The sequence below is a fragment of the Phyllobates terribilis genome, unplaced genomic scaffold (assembly GCF_046119375.1).
Source record: "Phyllobates terribilis strain yellow unplaced genomic scaffold, ASM4611937v1 Scaffold_9__5_contigs__length_417890890, whole genome shotgun sequence".
In the NCBI taxonomy this organism is placed as follows: domain Eukaryota; kingdom Metazoa; phylum Chordata; class Amphibia; order Anura; family Dendrobatidae; genus Phyllobates; species Phyllobates terribilis.
The window spans coordinates 187,004,454-187,023,581 of NW_027362769.1; the positions used below are offsets into that span (position 1 = coordinate 187,004,454).

Here is a 19,128-nt window from a genome sequence, read left to right on the forward strand (position 1 = left end):
GGAGGAGAAGAGAACGGGAGGAGGAGAGGGCGAGAGGAGAAAAGGCAGGAGGAGAGGGCAGGAGGAGAAGAGAGCGGGAGGAGGAGAGGGCGAGAGGATAAAAGGCAGGAGGAGAAGAGAACGGGAGGAGGAGAGGGCAAGAGGAGAAAAGGCAGGAGGAGAAGAGCGCGGGAGGAGGAGAAGAGGGCAGGAGGAGAAGAGCGCGGGAGGAGGAGAAGAGGAGTAGAAGAACGTGGGATGAGGAGAGGGCGGAAGGAGGAGAGGGCAGGAGGAAGAGAGGGCAGGAGTGGTCTGTCGAGGCTGCAGAAGGACGGCCTACTATAGGTAAGAACCGGCGGTGTTTCTGGACGGTTCCCCCGTCAGCGCTGCCGCCCCATAGAGGCGAATAACAGGAGCGAAGACAATGAGAAGAGAACGTCACTATTTAAAACTTTGTTATGTTTTTATTTTTAACAATAAACAAACAAGTAATAAAAATAAAGATTTTCTGGAGACTGAACATGAACTGTACAAAAGCCGCCTTTCAGTTATCTATTACCGCCTGTTATCAGCCATTTAAGGCAGCGTAGAGGCCAACTGTAGGCCAGGTTATTATACCTATACCCTCTATTACTCTCTGTTATCAGCCGCTCATCTGCTCCGGTATCAACATCAGATTTTGGGGTTCGTGGCCCTTTAGCTCGAGCTGCATTTTGAGGTTAACTCTTTCCTCACCTCCTGTTCACCAGGAGCTGGGCGACCATGGTGAGGACCCGCGGGTGCAGCAGGCAGTCCAGCAGCTCGTCGCTGGTTATGGCGCCCGTTTCCCTGTCTGGTCTCGGATGTTTCACCTCTTTTTCTCCAGACTCCTCGTTAGTTAATGAAGGTAACACAGGGACGAAGCACTGACTGACCGGAGCGCGGCTGCTGGACCGGCCCTGACGCTCCTCATCCTCCCTCCTCCGCTTCATTTCCGGTTCATCTTTTTCAGCGGCGTTTTCCGTCTCGTTCGCCGCCATCTTGTGCTCCGTGAAGGCAGAAACCGCCAGATTCAAATATTGGAGGTTCGTTTCGTGAGTCGTCGCCTCGTCCTGCAAAACACAAGGAGAGTCACCGAAGGGTTAATGATCGGCAGACGTCGCTGACCTCATATTATTCAGGAAAAACTGCGGAGACGGCGACTTCTCCTGTAATATTTCTATCCCTCCAGAGTCGTCAGCAGATTCCATCCTTCACAGCAGCAATCACATTTCTCTGCAGTCCCACGTAAGCAAAAGAGACGCAGGAGCCGTGATTTACACCTTGTGAGACGCCGGAAACAAAATCCGATAGTCCGGCAGAAGTGGAGAAGCAATAACGAGGCTCCTCTGATCAACACAGCTATGCAGAAAAATCCAGATTATCAGATATTCCGGATTATTGGACAGAAATAGAAGTGGATACAATGTAAACTCACAATTGTCATCAATCAGCGGAGAATTACAATTGGTTCCTTCTTATTCCAGACAGTCATCTACTTCTGTGCTGGAAATAATCTCCAGATTATCAGATATTCTGGATTATTGGATGGTCATGGAACAGGGTCCAAAGTAACAACCGAATGTTCGTTACAGAGAGAGACAGACAGACAGACAGAGACCGTCAGACAGACAGAGACCGACAGACAGACAGAGACCGACAGACAGACAGAGACCGACAGACAGACCGCCAAACACAACAGACGCCGTCAGCCGAGCAGTCACTCAACTCTCTCCCCGATACACAGGAACGCTCGGCTCTATGAGAGTCATTGCCGGACTCCCCCATCCTCCTCCGGACTCCCCCGTCCCTCCCTCTTCCCTTCCTCCAGACTCCTCCCCAGTCCTCCTCCTCCCTCCAGACTCCTCTCCAGTCCTCCTCCTCCCGTCGTCCCCCTTCCTCACTACTCCCCCGTTCCTCCAGACTCCTTCCCAGTCCTCCTCCTCCCTCTGGACTCCTCCCCAGTCCTCCTCCTCCTCCCTCTGAACACCTTCCTCCGGACTCCCCCCCCCCTTCCTCTGGACTCCTCCCCAGTCCCCCTCCTCCCTCTGGACCCCTCCCTTCGGACTCCTCCCCAGTCCTCCTCCTCCCTCAGGAAACCTCCCTTTGGACTCCTCCACAGTCCTCCTCATCCCTCTGGACACCTCCCTTCGGACTCCTCCCCAGTCCTCCTCCTCCCTCTGGACCTCTCCCTTTGGACTCCTCCCCAGTCCTGCTCCTCCCTCTGGACCTCTCCCTTTGGACTCCTCCCCAGTCCTGCTCCTCCCTCTGGACACCTCTCTTCGGACTCCTCCCCAGTCCTCCTCCTCCCTCTGGACACCTCCCTTCGGACTCCTCCCCAGTCCTCCTCTTCCCTCTGGACACCTCCCTTCGGACTCCTCCCCAGTCCTCCTCCTCCCTCTGGACCCCTCCTTTCGGACTCCTCCCCAGTCCTCCTCCTCCCTCTGGACTCTTCCCCAGTCCTCCTCCTCCCTCTGGACCCCTCCCTTCGGACTCCTTCCCAGTTCTCCTCCTCCCTCTGGACTCCTCCCCAGTCCTCCTCCTCCTCCCTCTGGACACCTCCCTTCGGACTCCTCCCCAGTCCTCCTCCTCCCTCTGGACACCTCCCTTCGGACTCCTCCCCAGTCCTCCTCCTCCCTCTGGACCCCTCCCTTCGGACTCCTTCCCAGTCCTCCTCCTCCCTCTGGACTCCTCCCCAGTCCTCCTCCTCCTCCCTCTGAACACCTTCCTCCGGACTGCCCCCCCCTTCCTCTGGACTCCTCCCCAGTCCCCCTCCTCCCTCTGGACCCCTCCCTTCGGACTCCTCCCCAGTCCTCCTCCTCCCTCAGGAAACCTCCCTTTGGACTCCTCCCCAGTCCTCCTCATCCCTCTGGACCTCTCCCTTTGGACTCCTCCCCAGTCCTGCTCCTCCCTCTGGACCTCTCCCTTTGGACTCCTCCCCAGTCCTGCTCCTCACTCTGGACACCTCTCTTCGGACTCCTCCCCAGTCCTCCTCCTCCCTCTGGACACCTCCCTTCGGACTCCTCCCCAGTCCTCCTCCTCCCTCTGGACACCTCCCTTCGGACTCCTCCCCAGTCCTCCTCCTCCCTCTGGACCCCTCCCTTCGGACTCCTCCCCAGTCCTCCTCCTCCCTCTGGACCCCTCCCTTCGGACTCCTCCCCAGTCCTCCTCCTCCCTCTGGACCCCTCCCTTCGGACTCCTCCCCAGTCCTCCTCCTCCCTCTGGACACCTCCATTCGGACTCCTCCCCAGTCCTCCTCCTCTTTTTATCTAATTTCTGAATTATTAGATGCCGGATTAAGAGGCGTGTTGCTCCTTTGTTGTAAACTATGAATCTGCACCTCCCAGTCCGGGACTCCGGACATTTCGGCTCCTGATCATTCCGGATTAAAGGAACCTTCGGTGGTTTTCGGCCGATCGTACATCAGCGGGTGACAGACAGCGGCTGCTAAGGACGAGCCGCCCGGATTGTGTTCATAGAGCTCGACTGTCAGCAGCGCTCGGGGCCGTCAGTATTTCGCACCCTGCACTCACCTCCGTTGGGTTCAGCCAATCGCCGGAGCTCTCTGCGCCCTCCGCAGACTTAAAGGCACAAACCACCGTCCTGGTTATGGCCTCCTCCACCCGAGCCGCATGGTCCGAGCCCTGCACAGCACAAACACGACAGTGGTGTTACATAGGACTGCAGGTGACATCTACTACATTATCTGTACTCAGGGAGTTATCACTGTGTTATCTGTGGTGTTACATAGGACTGCAGGTGACATCTACTACATTATCTGTACTCAGAGAGTTATCACTGTGTTATCTGTGGTGTTACATAGGACTGCAGGTAACATCTGCTACATTATCTGTACTCAGAGAGATATCACTGTGTTATCTGTGGTGTTACATAGGACTGCAGGTGACATCTACTACATTATCTGTACTCAGAGAGATATCACTGTGTTATCTGTGGTGTTACATAGGACTGCAGGTGATATCTACTACATTATCTGTACTCAGAGAGTTATCACTGTGTTATCTGTGGTGTTACATAGGACTGCAGGTGACATCTACTACATTATCTGTACTCAGAGAGTTATCACTGTGTTATCTGTGGTGTTACATAGGACTGCAGGTAACATCTGCTACATTATCTGTACTCAGAGAGTTATCACTGTGTTATCTGTGGTGTTACATAGGACTGCAGGTGACATCTACTACATTATCTGTACTCAGAGAGATATCACTGTGTTATCTGTGGTGTTACATAGGACTGCAGGTGATATCTACTACATTATCTGTACTCAGAGAGATATCACTGTGTTATCTGTGGTGTTACATAGGACTGCAGGTGATATCTACTACATTATCTGTACTCAGAGAGTTATCACTGTGTTATCTGTGGTGTTACATAGGACTGCAGGTGACATCTACTACATTATCTGTACTCAGAGAGATATCACTGTGTTATCTGTGGTGTTACATAGGACTGCAGGTGACATCTACTACATTATCTGTACTCAGAGAGATATCACTGTGTTATCTGTGGTGTTACATAGGACTGCAGGTGATATCTACTACATTATCTGTACTCAGAGAGTTATCACTGTGTTGTCTGTGGTGTTACATAGGACTGCAGGTGACATCTACTACATTATCTGTACTCAGAGAGTTATCACTGTGTTATCTGTGGTGTTACATAGGACTGCAGGTGACATCTACTACATTATCTGTACTCAGAGAGTGATCACTGTGTTATCTGTGGTGTTACATAGGACTGCAGGTGACATCTACTACATTATCTGTACTCAGGGACTGAGGACTGCAGGTGACATCTACTGTGTTATCTGTGGTGTTACATAGGACTGCAGGTGACATCTACTGTGTTATCTGTGGTGTTACATAGGACTGCAGGTGACATCTACTGTGTTATCTGTGGTGTTACATAGGACTGCAGGTACACTTATGAGTCTGGACAGTTTGCCGATGCCTTTCCCAGCTTTCCTGTAGTCGGGCGGTCCCACGTTTCCCGCAGGACGATCTCGCGGAGGTCGGCGTTTGCTCCATTATCACGATACATATTTAATGAGCGGCTGATGATGGTCGGCGCCTTCTGAATTTAATTATATTACAATGGAATAAATCTGCCGGCAAATTATTTCTCCGTTTTCTATTCACGGCCATGTGAGATCGTTCAGGAAGCCGCCATCAGGGGCTGAACTACTCCCCCCATCATCTCATTCATATCCCAGCATGTATGTGGCTGCGGCAGGAGACATCGCAGCAGAATTGTGAGTGCAGCTCTGGGGTAGCGCTGAACCCCCTGCAGTAGATACTCGTGAGCTGAGATCGGAGGGTCCCTGTGGTGTTCTCTCGTTACTTTGTGTCAGATCGGCACGTCCTGATATTGCACACGTCTCTATCCGGCGGCCATCGATCGCTGCTGGCGGAGCCGCGCCGTTCTATCACTTGTATATAAATAGTTACTGTCTCGCGCCTCCAGAAAATGAATTTCTCTTTACTTGTATTGATCGCAGCAAGACGAGCATCGCACGGTCCGACCGCAGCTCCATGACTGCAGGACGGATCCTAGAACCCTTACATGGGGCTGCTGGAGGCCTCATACTGATGAAAGCAACCTGGCAAATCTAAAAAAGCTAATATTATTAATTACTTACTAAAAGCAGCAAGAGAGAAGGCGCCGAGCGGAGCAGAACGCCGAGCGGAGCAGAACGCGGCTGCCTGTAGAGCGGAGCAGGCTCATCCTGAAGAGCGGAGCAGGAACGCAGTGCGGAGCAGGCTCATCCTGCAGGGCGGAGCAGGCTCATCCTGCAGAGCGGAGCAGGCTCATCCTGCAGGCCGGAGCAGGAACGCAGTGCGGAGCAGGCTCATCCTGCAGGGCGGAGCAGGCTCATCCTGCAGGGCGGAGCAGGCTCATCCTGCAGAGCGGAGCAGGCTCATCCTGCAGGGCGGAGCAGGCTCATCCTGCAGGCCGGAGCAGGCTCATCCTGCAGGCCGGAGCAGGAACGCAGGGCGGAGCAGGCTCATCCTGCAGGGCGGAGCAGGCTCATCCTGCAGGCCGGAGCAGGCTCATCCTGCAGGCCGGAGCAGGAACGCAGTGCGGAGCAGGCTCATCCTGCAGGGCGGAGCAGGCTCATCCTGCAGGGCGGAGCAGCCTCATCCTGCAGTGCGGAGCAGCCTCATCCTGCAGAGCGGAGCAGGCTCATCCTGCAGGGCGGAGCAGGCTCATCCTGCAGGCCGGAGCAGGCTCATCCTGCAGGGCGGAGCAGGCTCATCCTGCAGGCCGGAGCAGGAATGCAGTGCGGAGCAGGCTCATCCTGCAGGCCGGAGCAGGAACGCAGTGTGGAGCAGGCTCATCCTGCAGGCCGGAGCAGGAACGCAGGGCGGAGCAGGCTCATCCTGCAGGGCGGAGCAGGCTCATCCTGCAGGGCGGAGCAGGCTCATCCTGCAGGGCGGAGCAGGCTCATCCTGCAGGCCGGAGCAGGCTCATCCTGCAGGCCGGAGCAGGCTCATCCTGCAGGCCGGAGCAGGCTCATCCTGCAGGGCGGAGCAGGCTCATCCTGCAGGGCGGAGCAGGCTCATCCTGCAGGGCGGAGCAGGAACGCAGTGCGGAGCAGGCTCATCCTGCAGGCCGGAGCAGGCTCATCCTGCAGGCCGGAGCAGGAACGCAGTGCGGAGCAGGCTCATCCTGCAGGGCGGAGCAGGAACGCAGTGCGGAGCAGGCTCATCCTGAAGGGCAGAGCAGGCTCATCCTGCAGGGAGGGGACGAATACATCCCCCTAACAGATGACAAGGACCCACCTATCCGCGGAGGTCGGCACCCTACCCAGCCAACACAATGCAGCCCTCGCTGCTCGTAATCACTGGACGAGTCTATGATTGACCGGCGGGAATATCCAATCATCCCTCCAGCGCAGAGCAGCAGATACCCAAATACATGGAGGATACGCAGCAGCAGCGCGGCTTCAAAGAGCAGGAACAAATCTCTCACATTTATCTCATCAGGGAACAGAGTCAGAGCGGAGCGGATACAGAGCGCGCCCAGGTCAACGCTGCAATATACTTATTATAGTGACCGACCCTGACTGCGGCATAGAGCGCATAACAACTGGGGGGGGGGCAATATCTCAGTTCAATGCCGGCTGTGACGCCAAGTCTGCCCCGTCAGGAAGCGTAATGGCGATATGACATACAGCCTGGAGCAGAGGAGAGAGCACGACCGCGCTAGTCACGTGACTGTGTACAGTGATGTCATCAGATATCAGCAGTGACAGCAATGGCACCCCATTATCAGTGACATCATAACATACTGTATTATCAGTGACATCACCATATATTATCAGTGACATCATCGTAAATTATCAGTGATGTCACTGTTTATACAGCTGCTCTATACAGAGGCTCAGGTCCGATATCTATTATACAGCGCGTGCTATCACTTATTACGGACCATTCGCCATTCACACAGTGATATATGACTCGGATGGCGATAATCATCACAGAGAATCTCCCACTACTCCCTGATGGGCCCTGATCCGCTCTCATCCCAGAGGTTTCATGGGCGGTAATCTGCGCCAGACTCATTATACATATAATCTCCAGCTCCGGATATAACGCCCCACCCACCCCCACTATCCCATTATCAATGATGCGGCTTTACCAGCTCCAGCCAGGAGTTGATGCTAACGGTGACGTCATCCACGGATTCCACGTAATGCCACCATCGCCGCGGGACCACAAGAACCTGCAGGGGGCAGTAAAGAGCGGGCGTTATACATCAGACACAGGACCACATATAGCACATTATACAGATTACAGCCGCACTGCGGGGCCAGATCAGTGGCTGCAGGGGGGTATATTAGTGGTCCCCCAGCTGCCCGAGATGGGACCCCCTGCGCTATTTTAGCTTACCGCTGCATTCATCGTTCTCAGAGTGAGCTGCTCTTCACAACAGCCGGGGGGGGGACGACAAAGGGAAGAGCGGGGGGGACGACAAAGGGAAGAGCGGGGGGGACGACAAAGGGAAGAGCGGGAGGGGGGAACAAAGGGAAGAGCGGGAGGGGGGAACAAAGGGAAGAGCGGGAGGGGGGAACAAAGGGAAGAGCGGGAGGGGGGAACAAAGGGAAGAGCGGGAGGGGGGAACAAAGGGAAGAGCGGGAGGGGGGAACAAAGGGAAGAGCGGGAGGGGGGAACAAAGGGAAGAGCGGGAGGGGGGAACAAAGGGAAGAGCGGGAGGGGGGAACAAAGGGAAGAGCGGGAGGGGGGAACAAAGGGAAGAGCGGGAGGGGGGAACAAAGGGAAGAGCGGGAGGGGGGAACAAAAAGAAAAAAGGAAGAGCGGGAGGCGGGAACAAAAGGAAGAGCGGGAGGCGGGAACAAAGGGAACAGCGGGAGGGGGGAACAAAGGGAACAGCGGGAGGGGGGAACAAAGGGAACAGCGGGAGGGGGGACAAAGGGAACAGCGGGAGGGGGGACAAAGGGAACAGCGGGAGGGGGGACAAAGGGAACAGCGGGAGGGGGGACAAAGGGAACAGCGGGAGGGGGACAAAGGGAACAGCGGGAGGGGGGACAAAGGGAACAGCGGGAGGGGGGACAAAGGGAACAGCGGGAGGGGGGACAAAGGGAACAGCGGGAGGGGGGACAAAGGGAACAGCGGGAGGGGGGACAAAGGGAACAGCGGGAGGGGGGACAAAGGGAACAGCGGGAGGGGGGACAAAAAGGGAACAGCGGGGGGGACAAAAAGCGAAGAGCGGGGGGACAAAAAGGGAAGAGCGGGGGGGACAAAAAGGGAAGAGCGGGGGGGACAAAAAGGGAAGAGCGGGGGGACAAAAAGGGAAGAGCGGGGGGGACAAAAAGGGAAGAGCGGGGGGACAAAAAGGGAAGAGCGGGGGGGACAAAAAGGGAAGAGCGGGGGGGACAAAAAGGGAAGAGCGGGGGGGACAAAAAGGGAAGAGCGGGGGGGGACAAAAAGGGAAGAGCGGGGGGGACAAAAAGGGAAGAGCGGGGGGACAAAAAGGGAAGAGCGGGGGGGACAAAAAGGGAAGAGCGGGGGGGACAAAAAGGGAAGAGCGGGGGGGACAAAAAGGGAAGAGCGGGGGGGACAAAGGGAAGAGCGGGGGGGACAAAGGGAAGAGCGGGGGGGACAAAGGGAAGAGCGGGGGGGGACAAAGGGAAGAGCGGGGGGGACAAAAGGAAGAGCGGGGGGGACAAAGGGAAGAAAGGCAAGATGCATGATAAGATTCTGTCCGCAGCCACCACTAGGGGGAGCTCCCTGTATACAGAGATGCATGATAAGATTCTGTCTGCAGACACCACTAGGGGGAGCTCCCTGTATACAGAAATACATAAGATCCTGTCTGCAGCCACCACTAGGGGGAGCTCCCTGTATACAGAAATACATCATAAGATTCTGTCTGCAGCCACCACTAGGGGGAGCTCCCTGTATACAGAGATGCATGATAAGATTCTGTCTGCAGCCACCACTAGGGGGAGCTCCCTGTATACAGATACATGATAAGATTCTGTCTGCAGACACCACTAGGGGGAGCTCCCTGTATACAGAAATACATAAGATCCTGTCTGCAGCCACCACTAGGGGAGCTCCCTGTATACAGAAATACATCATAAGATTCTGTCTGCAGCCACCACTAGGGGGAGCACCCTGTATACAGAGATACATGATAAGATCATGTCTGCAGCCACCACTAGGGGGAGCTCCCTGTATACAGAGATACATGATAAGATTCTGTCTGCAGCCACCACTAGGGGGAGCACCCTGTATATAGAGATACATGATAAGATTCTCTCTGCAGCCACCACTAGGGGGAGCTCTCTGTATACAGCGATACATGATAAGATTCTGTCTGCAGCCACCACTAGCGGGGAGCTCCCTGTATACAGAGATAGATGATAAGATCCTGTCTGCAGCCACCACTAGCGGGGAGCTCCCTGTGTACAGAGATACATGATAAGATCCTGTCTGCAGCCACCACTAGGGGGAGCTCCCTGTATACAGAGATACATGATAAGATTCTGTCTGCAGCCACCACTAGGGGAAGCTCCCTGTATACAGAGATACATGATAAGATTCCGTCTGCAGTCACCACTAGGGGGAGCTCCCTGTATACAGAGATACATGATAAGATTCTGTCTGCAGCCACCACTAGGGGGAGCTCCCTGTATACAGAGATACTCTGCAGTCACCACTAGGGGGAGCTCCCAGTATACAGAGATACTCTGCAGTCACCACTAGGGGGAGCTCCCTGTATACAGAGATACTCTGCAGTCACCACTAGGGGGAGCTCCCTGTATACAGAGATACTCTGCAGTAACCACTAGGGGGAGCTCCCTGTTTACAGAGATACTCTGCAGTCACCACTAGGGGGAGCTCCCTGTATACAGAGATACTCTGCAGTCACCACTAGGGGGAGCTCCCTGTATAGAGATACTCTGCAGTCACCACTAGGGTGAGCCCCCGGTATACAGAGATACTCTGCAGTCACCACTAGGGGAGCTCCCTGTATACAGAGATACTCTGCAGTCACCACTAGGGGGAGCTCCCTGTATACAGAGATACTCTGCAGTCACCACTAGGGGGAGCTCCCTATATACAGAGATACATGATAAGATCCTGTCTGCAGCCACCACTAGGGGGAGCTCCCTGTGTACAGAGATACATGATAAGATCATGTCTGCAGCGACCACTAGGGGGAGCTCCCTGTATACAGAGATACATGATAAGATTCTGTCTGCAGTCACCACTAGGGGAGCTCCCTGTATACAGAGATACTCTGCAGTCACCACTAGGGGGAGCTCCCTGTATACAGAGATACATGATAAGATTCTGTCTGCAGTCACCACTAGGGGGAGCTCCCTGTATACAGAGATACATGATAAGATCATGTCTGCAGCGACCACTAGGGGGAGCTCCCTGTATACAGAGATACTCTGCAGTCACCACTAGGGGAGCTCCCTGTATACAGAGCTACTCTGCAGTCACCACTAGGGGAGCTCCCTGTATACAGAGCTACTCTGCAGTCACCACTAGGGGGAGCTCCCTGTATACAGAGCTACTCTGCAGTCACCACTAGGGGGAGCTCCCTGTATACAGAGATACTCTGCAGTCACCACTAGGGGGAGCTCCCTGTATACAGAGATACTCTGCAGTCACCACTATGCATTGCTGTCACTGTTTTACCTCCTATAAATATTTATTATTAATGAGCAGAATATTTTGGAGGTTTTTGGTAATAAGAGGTAGAGATTTAGGAGTGAACTAGGAACAAAACACAATGAATGGAGTGAAAGTTACCGGAGTTCTATACAGTGACTATATCGGGGTATGCACAATGTATATAGGGGCGTCCACCACTCGGCCAAATGCTTCTTAACCCCTTTACAGCCCATGATGTACTAATACGCCTCTGCGCCCTGGGCTTTAAGAGCCTGACCCGTATTAGTACGTCATGGCGATCACGCGCACACACAGGCTGCGCAGACGCGATCGCCGCCGGGTGTCAGCTGATTGTCACAGCTGACACCCGGTGCTATGTGCAGGGAGCGGTCCCACACCGCTCCCGGCACATTAACCCCCGCAATGCTGCGATCGAAGTCGATCGCAGCATTGCGATGGCTAAGGGGAGGTGATCACAATACTCACCTCCTCTTCCGGCCTCCAGCGCTGTCTGCCGCGGCTTCCTGGATGTTGCCATGACGTCCCGATGTCGTCATGACGACATCCGGGTCACCAGACAGCAGGAAGATTTTTTTGGTCATACGAAGTACATCTCCAAAGTATCTTCTGCATCTGCAGCGCTGACAGCCTGCATGACACAGGGATGGTGCCGCATTCCTGTGCTATACAGGTGATCAGAATAAAAAAAAGTGAAAGTCCCAGAGTGGGACAAAGTATAAAAGTAAAAAAAGTATCAGAAAGTGAAAAAAAAAAAAAAAAAAAAAAAGTTGTAAAAAAAAATAAAAAAAGAATCCACCAAAAATAAAAATATAATGTACCCATCAATAATTATTATTATAAAAAAAAAACAACAACAAACAATATAAGTACACATATTTGGTATCGCCGCGTCCAGAACGACCCGACCTATAAAACTGTTCCACTAGTTAACCCTTTCAGTAAACACAGTAAAAAAATAAATAAAAAACAAAGCAAAAAAACATGCTTTATCATACTGCCAAACAAAAAATGGAATAACACGCGATCAAAAAGACGAATATAAATAAAAATGGTACCGCTGAAAACGTCATCTTGTCCCGCAAAAAACAAGCCGCCATACAGCTCCATCAGCCGAAAAATAAAATAGTTATAGCTCTCACAATAAAGTGATAAAAAAAAAATATTTTTTTCTATAAAATAGCTTTTATTATGTAAAAGCGTCAAAACATAGAAAAACGATATAAATGTGGTACCGCTGTAAATGTACTAACCCGAAGAATAAAGCTACCTCATCAATTTTACCACACGCGGAACAGAATAAAAAAATGTAAAAAAACACAATTCCTGAATTGTTGGTTTTTGTTTATTCTGCCTCCCAAAAGCTGGAATAGAAAGCGATCAAAAAATGTCACGTGCCTGAAAATGGCACCAATAAAAACGTCAACTCATCCCGCAAAAAACAAGTCGTCACATGACTGTCTGCCAAAATCTGGAAAAATTATAGCTCTCAAAATATGGCGATGCAAAAACTAGATTTTACAAAAAATGCGTCTCTTAGTGTGTGACAGCTGTCAGTCATAAAACCCCATATGATTCTGGTATCTCTGTAATCACACCGACCTGAAGAATAAAGTCGTCTAATCACTTATACCGCACGAGGAACAGCGTAAAAAATAAACGCTAGGGCTCGGGTTGGGATTTTTTCAAAAGTAAAAAAAAAAAAAAAAAAAAAAAAAAGATGACGATATGGCGACTAGTGTTGAGCGCAAGTGCTCGCTACTTGAGTTTGCATCGGGTGCTCGGGTATGCATTGAGTATCGCGGGTGCTCGAGTCTCCGCCCCATATGCTTCGCGGCCAAAGAAAACTCGCGGGGATTGCCTGCCATGCATGAGCGATCCCCGTATGTTTTTTTTTGGGTGTCTAACAACCGTGAAACATGCGGGCGGGGACTCGAGCATGTCACTCGAGCACACGCTGTACATGGTGCATACCAGAGTATCTGATGCAAACTCAAGTAGCGAGCACTTGCGCTCAAGACTAATGACAACTTATTCAATATGATGACCTAATGTGATCAAATTCTGTGCCGTACCTCTGGGTTCAAAATGATCACTATACACCTTGATAAAATCCTTGAGGGGTCTAGTCTCCAAAATGGAGTCAATTGTGGGGGGGTTTCCACTATTTAGGCAAATCAGGGGCTCCCCAAACGCAACATGGTGTCCGCTCTCGATTCCAGCCGATTTTGTGTTCAAAAAGTCACACAGTGCTCCTTCCCTTCTGAACCCTGACGTGCGCCCAAAGTGTATTTTCCCCACATAAGGGGTATCGGCGTACTCAGGAGAAATTGCACAAAAGTTTTTGGGGTCCACTTTCTCCTCTTACCCTTGTGAAAATAAAAAAAATGGGGCTAAAACATCATTTTTGTGGAAAAAGTTTGATTTTTTTACTTTCACGGCTTCATGTTATAAACTTCTGTAAAGGACTTGGGGGTTCAAGGTGCTCACCACACATCTAAATACGTTCCCTGAGGGGTCTAGTTTCCAAAATGGGGTCACTTGTGGGGGGTTTACACTGTTTAGGCACATCAGGGGCTCCCCAAATGCAACATGGAGTCCGCTAATTATTCAAGCCTAAACAGTGGTTTTCCCTCACATATTGGGTATCTGCGTGCTCAGGAGAAATTAGACAACAAATTTTGGGGTCCATTTTTTCTTGTTACCCCTGCGAAAATAAGAAAAATTGGGTCTAAAGTAACATTTTTGTGAAAAAAGTTAAACGTTAATTTTTTTCTTCCACATTCCAAAAATTCCTGTGAAGCACCTGAAGGGTTAATAAAGTTCTTGAATGTGGTTTTGAGCACCTTGAGGGGTGCAGTTTTTAGAATGGTGTCACTTTTGGGTATTTTCTGTCATATAGACCCTTCAAAGTGACTTCAAATGTGATGTGGTCCCTAAAAAAATGGTTCTGTAAATTTTGTTGGAAAAATGAGAAATCGCTGGTCAACTTTTAACCCTTATAGCTTCCTAACAAAAAAAAATTTTGGTTCCAAAATTGTTCTGATGTAAAGTAGACATGTGGGAAATGTTATTTATTGACTCTTTTATGTGACATATCGCTCTGATTTAAGGGCATGGAAATTCAAATTTTGAAAATTGCAAAATTTTCACCAAATTTCCGTTTTTTTCACAAATAAACGCAAGTGATATCGAAGAAATGTTACCACTATCATGAAGTACAATATGTCACGAAAAAACAGTCTCAGAATCAGGGGGATCCGGTGAAGCTCCAGAGGTATTACCTCATAAAGTGACAGTGGTCAGAATTGTAAAAATTGGCCTGGTCATTAACGTGCAAACCACCCGCGGGGGTAAATGACAGAAAAAAAGAAAAATATCGTACATTCACCTCCCGCACCGCTCCAGCGATGTCTGTACAGGGTTTCCCAAAAGTTACATGACATTGTTGGGCCACGAGTGTTGCAGCCAATCATCAGCGGCCGCTATTGGTCCGCAGCCAATCATCAGCGGCCGCTATTGGTCCGCAGCCAATCATCAGCGGCCGCTATTGGTCCGCAGCCAATCATCAGCGGCCGCTATTGGTCCGCAGCCAATCATCAGCGGCTGCTATTGGTCTGCAGCCAATCATCAGCGACTGCTATTGTTCCGCAGCCCTGACGCTTCAGTTGAACAGATCTCAGACTTTGGGGGAGGTGTGAGCGCTGCAGTCTGTTAGTGGCAGCTGATCGGCTGCAGCGCTCAGGTGGCATAATGTCAGGAGAATGTTGGGAGACCTGGTGCGGCACTGGTTGTGGGGGGAGTATATTGTGCGGTCACGTGCTGTATACCTGGCCTGGGTGTAAGGTGACCACGTGTGGACGAGCCCTGGAGAACGCCGGGTGACGCCGCCCGTCAGGGTTCACCACGTTGACCCTACTGAAGACGCTGGACTCCTCGTACGGGATGCGGGTGGGGTACAGATACGCCGTGTCCTCGGGGGGAAACAAGCGCCACTTCTTCCTGAAAACAAAGACAAGCCCCAAATAACGACACGAAAGAGGAACACAAAGCGTGCGGAGCAGAGATACAACGGTGCGCGCCTCAGCCACCGAGCCCACAGCAGCACAGAGGGTTTCAGGAGAGGAGAGGGCAGCACAGAGGATTTCAGGAGAGAAGTGTTCTCATCTTCTAAGAGTTCACACTATAATTACTAACTGGATGGAACAGGGTCATCAGCAGCACAGAGGGTTTCAGGAGGAGTGTGCTCTCATCTCATGGGAAATAAAGCTGTTACTTCATGATAGGAGCTGGTGCAGCACAGAGTATTTCAGGAGAAGAGAATTCTGGCCTTGTGGGAGGTTACACAGTGGAGGGGGTAGGGTCTCATGAGCAGCACAGAGTATTTCAGAAGAGTTTGCTGATTTTTTGAAAGGTCTCACAATAGTTATGAGGCAGGGGCTCACTGGCAGCACAGAGTATTTCAGGAGAGGAGTGTACAGATGCTGTAGGGAGTGGTAACCTCATGGGATGATGGGAGTGGGGGACGGGGGGAGTTAGTGCGGAGGAGGGGTACGGATGCATGAGGCCAGGGGGGCTGCGCTGGGGGTCTCGGCAGTGGGCAGTTCTCCATAATGATCTTGCACTTGTCTCTTTTCTGTGATCGATCCGTCCTCCATTAGTCTCAGCATGAGCCGCGTCCCATAGAGCGCTGCACTGTACAGCGCCCCCTGCAGCCACGAATGGGGAACTAATCAGAAGAGTGAGAAGCCGACGGCACGGAGCGAAGGCAGAGGAGGGGTCCGCACGCGGGAGGAAGGGGGCCGCACACAGGAGGAGGGGCGCCGCACGCAGGAGGAGGGGGGTGCACGTGGGAAGAGGGGGAGACACGTGAAAGGGGGCGGCACGCGGGAGGAGTGCACGCTGGAAGAAGGGGGGCAGCACGCGGGAGGAAGGGGGGGTCGCACGCGGGGGCGCATGATGGAGGAAGGGGGCCGCACACGGGAGGGGGGGCGCAGTGTGGGAAGAGGGGGGGCGCACACCGGAGGAAGGGGGCCGCACGCGGGAGGGGGGGCGCAGTGTGGGAAGAGGGGGGGCGCACACCGGAGGAAGGGGGCCGCACGCGGGAGGGGGGGCGCAGTGTGGGAAGAGGGGGGGCGCACACCGGAGGAAGGGGGCCGCACGCGGGAGGGGGGGCGCAGTGTGGGAAGAGGGGGGGCGCACACCGGAGGAAGGGGGCCGCACGCGGGAGGGGGGGCGCAGTGTGGGAAGAGGGGGGGCGCACACTGGAGGAAGGGGGCCGCAAGCGGGAGGGGGGGCGCAGTGTGGGAAGAGGGGGGGCGCACACCGGAGGAAGGGGGCCGCACGCGGGAGGGGGGGCGCAGTGTGGGAAGAGGGGGGGCGCACACCGGAGGAAGGGGGCCGCACGCGGGAGGGGGGGCGCAGTGTGGGAAGAGGGGGGGCGCACACCGGAGGAAGGGGGACGCACGCGGGAGGGGGGGCGCAGTGTGGGAAGAGGGGGGGCGCACACCGGAGGAAGGGGGCCGCACGCGGGAGGGGGGGCGCAGTGTGGGAAGAGGGGGGGCGCACACCGGAGGAAGGGGGACGCACGAGGAAGGAAGGGGGGGCGGCACGTGGGAGGAGTGCACGCTGGAAGAAGGGGGGCGCATGACGGAGGAAGGGGGCCGCACGCGGGAGGGGGGGCGCAGTGTGGGAAGAGGGGGGGCGTACACCGGAGGAAGGGGGCCGCACGCGGGAAGGGGGGCGCATGTGGGAAGAGGGGGGGCGCACGAGGGAGGAAGGGGGACGCACGAGGAAGGAAGCGGGCCGCACGCGGGAAAGGGGTGGGCGCATGCGGGAAGAGGGGGGGGCGCACGCGGGAAGAGGGGGGGCCGCACACGGGAAGAGGGGGGGGCCGCACGCGGAAGGAGGGGCCGTGGGAGGAGGGGGGCCACATGCGGGAGGAATGGGGGCCGCACACGGGAGGGGGTCACGGGTGCTCAATGTCTAACCATCACACCCCATGTCTGCACCGACACCGCAGCGGGGACATCATATTCTGAGCTAACGACCCACAGGAAAATGCGCGAAGCCTTAAAGGAGTTTGGTTAGTATTTGATAAGACAGCACATTGCTACTTTCTAAGCCATCTGCAGATCATCGCGCCGATCCCCAGACCTCAGGTTCTGTGCTGGACACAGAGCGGCGATATGAAGGGGGCCGGCTGACATCAACCACTAAGCCAGACCCCTCTGTCCGACCAATGAAAAGCTCTGCAGCCTTCTGAAGTACTTTGTGTCCACATCACAGAGGACTGCTCCGCTGCAAATGTAACAGACTCGCAGCTGTGAAAAGTATCAAATCAGGAAGAGGTCTCCGAATCTGGACGAAAAGCTGAATGTCTCTGTACCGTCCACCTACCTCTGCCCGCACCTTCTCTGTACCGTCCACCTACCTCTGCCCGCACCTTCTCTGTACCGTCCACCTACCTCTGCCCGCACCTTCTCTGTACTGTCCACCTACCTCTGCCCGCACCTTCTCTGTACCGTCCACCTACCTCTGCCCGCACCTTCTCTGTACCGTCCACCTACCTCTGCCCGCACTTTCTCTGTACCGTCCACCTACCTCTGCCCGCACTTTCTCTGTACCGTCCACCTACCTCTGCCCGCATTTTCTCTGTACCGTCCACCTACCTCTGCCCGCACCTTCTCTGTACCGTCCACCTACCTCTGCCTGCACCTTCTCTGTACCGTCCACCTACCTCTGCCCACACCCTCCCTCTGCACCCTCCATCTCAGCCTGCACCTTCTCTGCATCGTCCCCGTATCGCTGCTTGCACCCTCCCTTTATCTCTGCCTGCACCTTCTCTGCACCATCCACCTACCTCTGCCTGCACCCTCCATCTGCACCCTCCCTTTATCTCTGCCTGCACCCTCCCTCCGCACCCTCCCTGTACCTCTGCCTGCACCCGCCCTGTACCTCAGCCTGCACCCTCCCTCCGCACCTTCTCTGCACCCTCCCTGTACCTCTGCCTGCACCCGCCCTGTACCTCAGCCTGCACCCTCCCTCCGCACCTTCTCTGCACCCTCCCTGTACCTCCGCCTGCACCCTCCCTCCGCACCCTCCCTGTACCTCAGCCTGCATCCTCCCTCCGCACCCTCCCTGTACCTCTGCCTGCACCCTCCCTCCGCACCTTCTCTGCACCATCCCTGTACCTCTGCCTGCACCCTCCCTTTATCTCTGCCTGCATCCTCCCTCCGCACCCTCCCTGTACTTCTGCCTGCACCCTCCCTTTATCTCTGCCTGCACCCTACCTCCGCACCTTCTCTGCACCCTCCCTGTACCTCTGCCTGCACCCTCCCTCTATCTCTGCCTGCACACTCCCTGTACCTCTGCCTGCACCCTACCTCTGCACCTTCTCTGCACCCTCCCTTTATCTCTGCCTGCACCCTCCCTTTATCTCTGCCTGCACCCTCCCTTTATCTCTGCCTGCACCCTCCCTGTACCTCTGCCTGCACCCTCCCTGTACCTCTGCCTGCACCCTCCCTGTACCTCTGCCTGCACCCTCCCTCTGCACCTTCTCTGCACCCTCCCTCTGCACCTTCTCTGCACCCTCTCTGTACCTCTGCCTGCACCCTCCCTCTGCACCTTCTCTGCACCCTCCCTTTATCTCTGCCTGCACCCTCCCTGTACCTCTGCCTGCACCCTCCCTGTACCTCTGCCTGCACCCTCCCTCCGCACCTTCTCTGCACCCTCCCTCTGCACCCTCCCTGTACCTCTGCCTGCACCCTCCCTCTGCACCTTCTCTGCACCCTCCCTGTACCTCTGCCTGCACCCTCCCTCCGCACTTTCTCTGCACCCTCCCTGTACCTCTGCCTGCACCCTCCCTCCGCACCTTCTCTGCACCCTCCCTGTACCTCTGCCTGCACCCTCCCTCTGCACCTTCTCTGCACCCTCC

At 54.3% G+C, this 19,128-nt stretch overlaps 1 protein-coding gene across 3 annotated transcripts in view; it reads right to left on the minus strand.

Moving 5' to 3' along the window:
- Positions 1-423: 423 nt before the first annotated feature.
- The window catches only part of HSPBAP1 (HSPB1 associated protein 1), a 49,229-nt gene continuing 30,524 nt past the window's right edge, over positions 424-19,128 (minus strand). For all 3 annotated transcript variants that reach the window (XM_073645714.1, XM_073645715.1, XM_073645716.1), the window contains 4 exons: positions 15,023-15,194; positions 7,663-7,746; positions 3,531-3,641; positions 424-1,070 (listed from right to left, as the gene is read on the minus strand). In XM_073645714.1, coding sequence (XP_073501815.1) covers positions 711-1,070; positions 3,531-3,641; positions 7,663-7,746; positions 15,023-15,194 — 727 coding nt within the window. In that variant the 3' untranslated portion in view covers positions 424-710. The remainder of the gene's footprint in view (positions 1,071-3,530; positions 3,642-7,662; positions 7,747-15,022; positions 15,195-19,128) is intronic.